Below are 2496 nucleotides of genomic sequence, written 5' to 3' on the forward strand. Positions count from 1 at the left end.
GGAATTGTGTCCAATAGCAGAAAAGCTAGCTAATATACCGCCTTTACTCAGGGGCTCTCTCAAAGAAGAGCTGTTTTTGGAAACATTATTTGGAGGGCTATCATGAGCAATGCACAAAAGAACTAAGAAAAAAGAAAATAAGGTGAAATGACACATAATGAAATGGAGCAGAGAACCAAAAAAGTTACCTGGGAGAAACTGTTGACCCCAGGGACAAGGACACAGGGGTGCAGCCATGGATTGATTTAGTGTGACTAACCTCAGCGCAGGTCTGTGAAACCACAGAGATTGGTCCTGCTTCCCACACATCACTGGGTTGTGTGACCACTCTTTAAGGGGCCAAGAAGTGAATACCTCTTTAAGAGGAGCTCCTCCCTTTTTCTAACACCACCCCTAGCATGTAGACTTGCTGGAGAATTTTCTCTTTAAAGCTGCCCAGAAGACTCAGGCAGGACTTCGATACACAGAAGAAAGAAGACAAAGAAAAGGTATAAAAAGAGAAAAGAATGATATTGTAAAGTGCTGAGGGGGAGGAGGGTCAGACTGATAAATAAGGAAGGAGCAAGCTGTAGGTTTATACTACATGTGGCTAAAATGAGATTGACATGTAATTTAGGCAAGGTTTTTGGTACTGGTCTTTGTGCACTTATGTAAACTTATCCAAAATGAAAAAGTGAAGGAGTAGAACTTATAGACAGCACTGGGAACAGAAAAAGGCTTGCAAATGTAATTTCCTTGGAAGAGAACAGAGATTAGGGGTGGCAGCTACTGGAAGAAGTTGCTTGAAGGAAATGACATTTTTTAGTTGCAAAGAAGAAAAACATTAAGAATAAAAGAAGGTGATTGCCTGGCACATTGAAATATAGACATTCTGCTTGTGTCAGATAAAATGAGGTTCAGATACACGTGTGTATATAGAGTTGAACTTCAATATCTAGGTACCACATATTATCATCCATGGATTGAAAAATGTAGTTAGGGATAGGATGGTTGGCTCTGTACTGAATATACACAACCTTATTTTCTTGTCACTATTTCTTAAACAATACCCAACAACTACTCTTTATATTAAAGCATTTACATTGTGGTAGGTATCATAAGAAATCTTGAATTGACTTAAAGTATACAGGAGGATTGCACAGGCGATATGCAGATAACAGGGCACTTTCTAGAAAAAAATCAGGCATACACAGATTTTGGAACCAAACCACCACAGAGAGATGACTATATGTACACACACACACACACACACACACTATTTGTTTCTTAGCTCATATATTACACATATGTGAACATGAGTGGTGGATATGTTGTGGTGAATTTAGTTGTGAAGTTCCTTTTCTTTCTCTTGCACATTCTCCTCAGTAGGGAGAAAAGGACAAAACACCAAAGCATAAGAGATAAATATATATGCTAGATCCTCAATCTCTTAATTTTGGAAACCTGACTAAAAACAAAGTGCTTCATTTGTGGGGAAAAAAGCATTCTCTTTAGAAATTACAGGCAGGTAAAATGTAGTCTTATTCCTCACCAGAGTCCTGAGTTTTTTAGAATGTTTCCTTGCATGCAAATGCAAGCTTTCTTTTTTCACCAAAAAGTGATACCAAAATAAACTTCTGCAGTACCATTGCTGTGAATGTTCTCTGGGCCTTCACACAGGCAACCATGGTGAGGAGAGTAGCTATCATCGGAGCCGGTGTCAGTGGTTTAGCCTCCATCCGGAGCTGTCTGGAAGAGGGGCTGGAGCCCACCTGTTTTGAGAGGAGCAATGACATCGGCGGCCTCTGGAAATTCTCAGTGAGTAGGGCATCGTGGCCGTAGACAGGGAAATTAAGTAAATAAGGCACTGCTTGAATACAGATTTCCAGACATGCTGCCATGACAGTTACGACCCCTGTTGGGTTTAGAATCCACAAAGTACAACACCAAAAGCAAGTTGAAAGATAACCTACTGGTAAGTTAGAAATAAGTTAGCAAGTTAGCTTCGACAGTCTCAGTCTGTGTACAAAATTCACCTATGATAAATCATTAAGAGCCAGTTGGGGAAAAAATTTGTGGTGACATTTTTGTTAGTTTTTTTTAAAATTTCAGTGTAATTCAAGTAGATATTGATAAAGAAACAATTTTAAAACAATCTTCCTACTTCTATGAAAAATAAAGCAAAATTTCATAACAAATTAATTAAATAACATTAGTTAATAAGCTATGTACCATTATCTTTTTTTTTTATTGAGTTTATTGGTACATTTAGGGATACAGTACAGTTACATTCATTGTTGGGATCATGTACCTTTACATGGCAAGTCTTGATTCTCATTTTTTCCCCTTACCTCTGCCCTCCCTTCACCCCCTCCTCCCCTCCCCATCTACAAACACTTTATTTTCATCTTTTCATTCTCTCACATTTTTTTCTTTTCCCTTTTTGTTCTTCCCCTACGTATCACACCTTCCCTACACCTTTAGCTCCTTTCCTCCCATTTCTAAATGTCAGTAATC

General features: G+C 38.5%; 1 protein-coding gene across 3 annotated transcripts in view; it reads left to right on the plus strand.

Moving 5' to 3' along the window:
* The first annotated feature begins 384 nt into the window (after nucleotides 1–384).
* LOC104849423 (dimethylaniline monooxygenase [N-oxide-forming] 3) overlaps nucleotides 385–2496 on the plus strand; it is an 18034-nt gene continuing 15922 nt past the window's right edge. The window contains exons 1-2 of one of the 3 annotated variants that reach the window (XM_010605853.2): nucleotides 391–488; nucleotides 1660–1797. In XM_010605853.2, the coding sequence (XP_010604155.1) occupies nucleotides 1666–1797 (132 nt within the window). In that variant the 5' untranslated portion in view covers nucleotides 391–488; nucleotides 1660–1665. Of the gene's footprint in view, nucleotides 489–1622; nucleotides 1798–2496 lie in introns of all 3 variants that reach the window. The other 2 variants (XM_010605854.2, XM_010605855.2) reach the window with 2 other exon arrangements.

The sequence above is a fragment of the Fukomys damarensis genome, unplaced genomic scaffold, assembly GCF_012274545.1.
Source record: "Fukomys damarensis isolate Sample0158 unplaced genomic scaffold, DMR_v1.0_HiC HiC_scaffold_11, whole genome shotgun sequence".
NCBI lineage: Eukaryota > Metazoa > Chordata > Mammalia > Rodentia > Bathyergidae > Fukomys > Fukomys damarensis.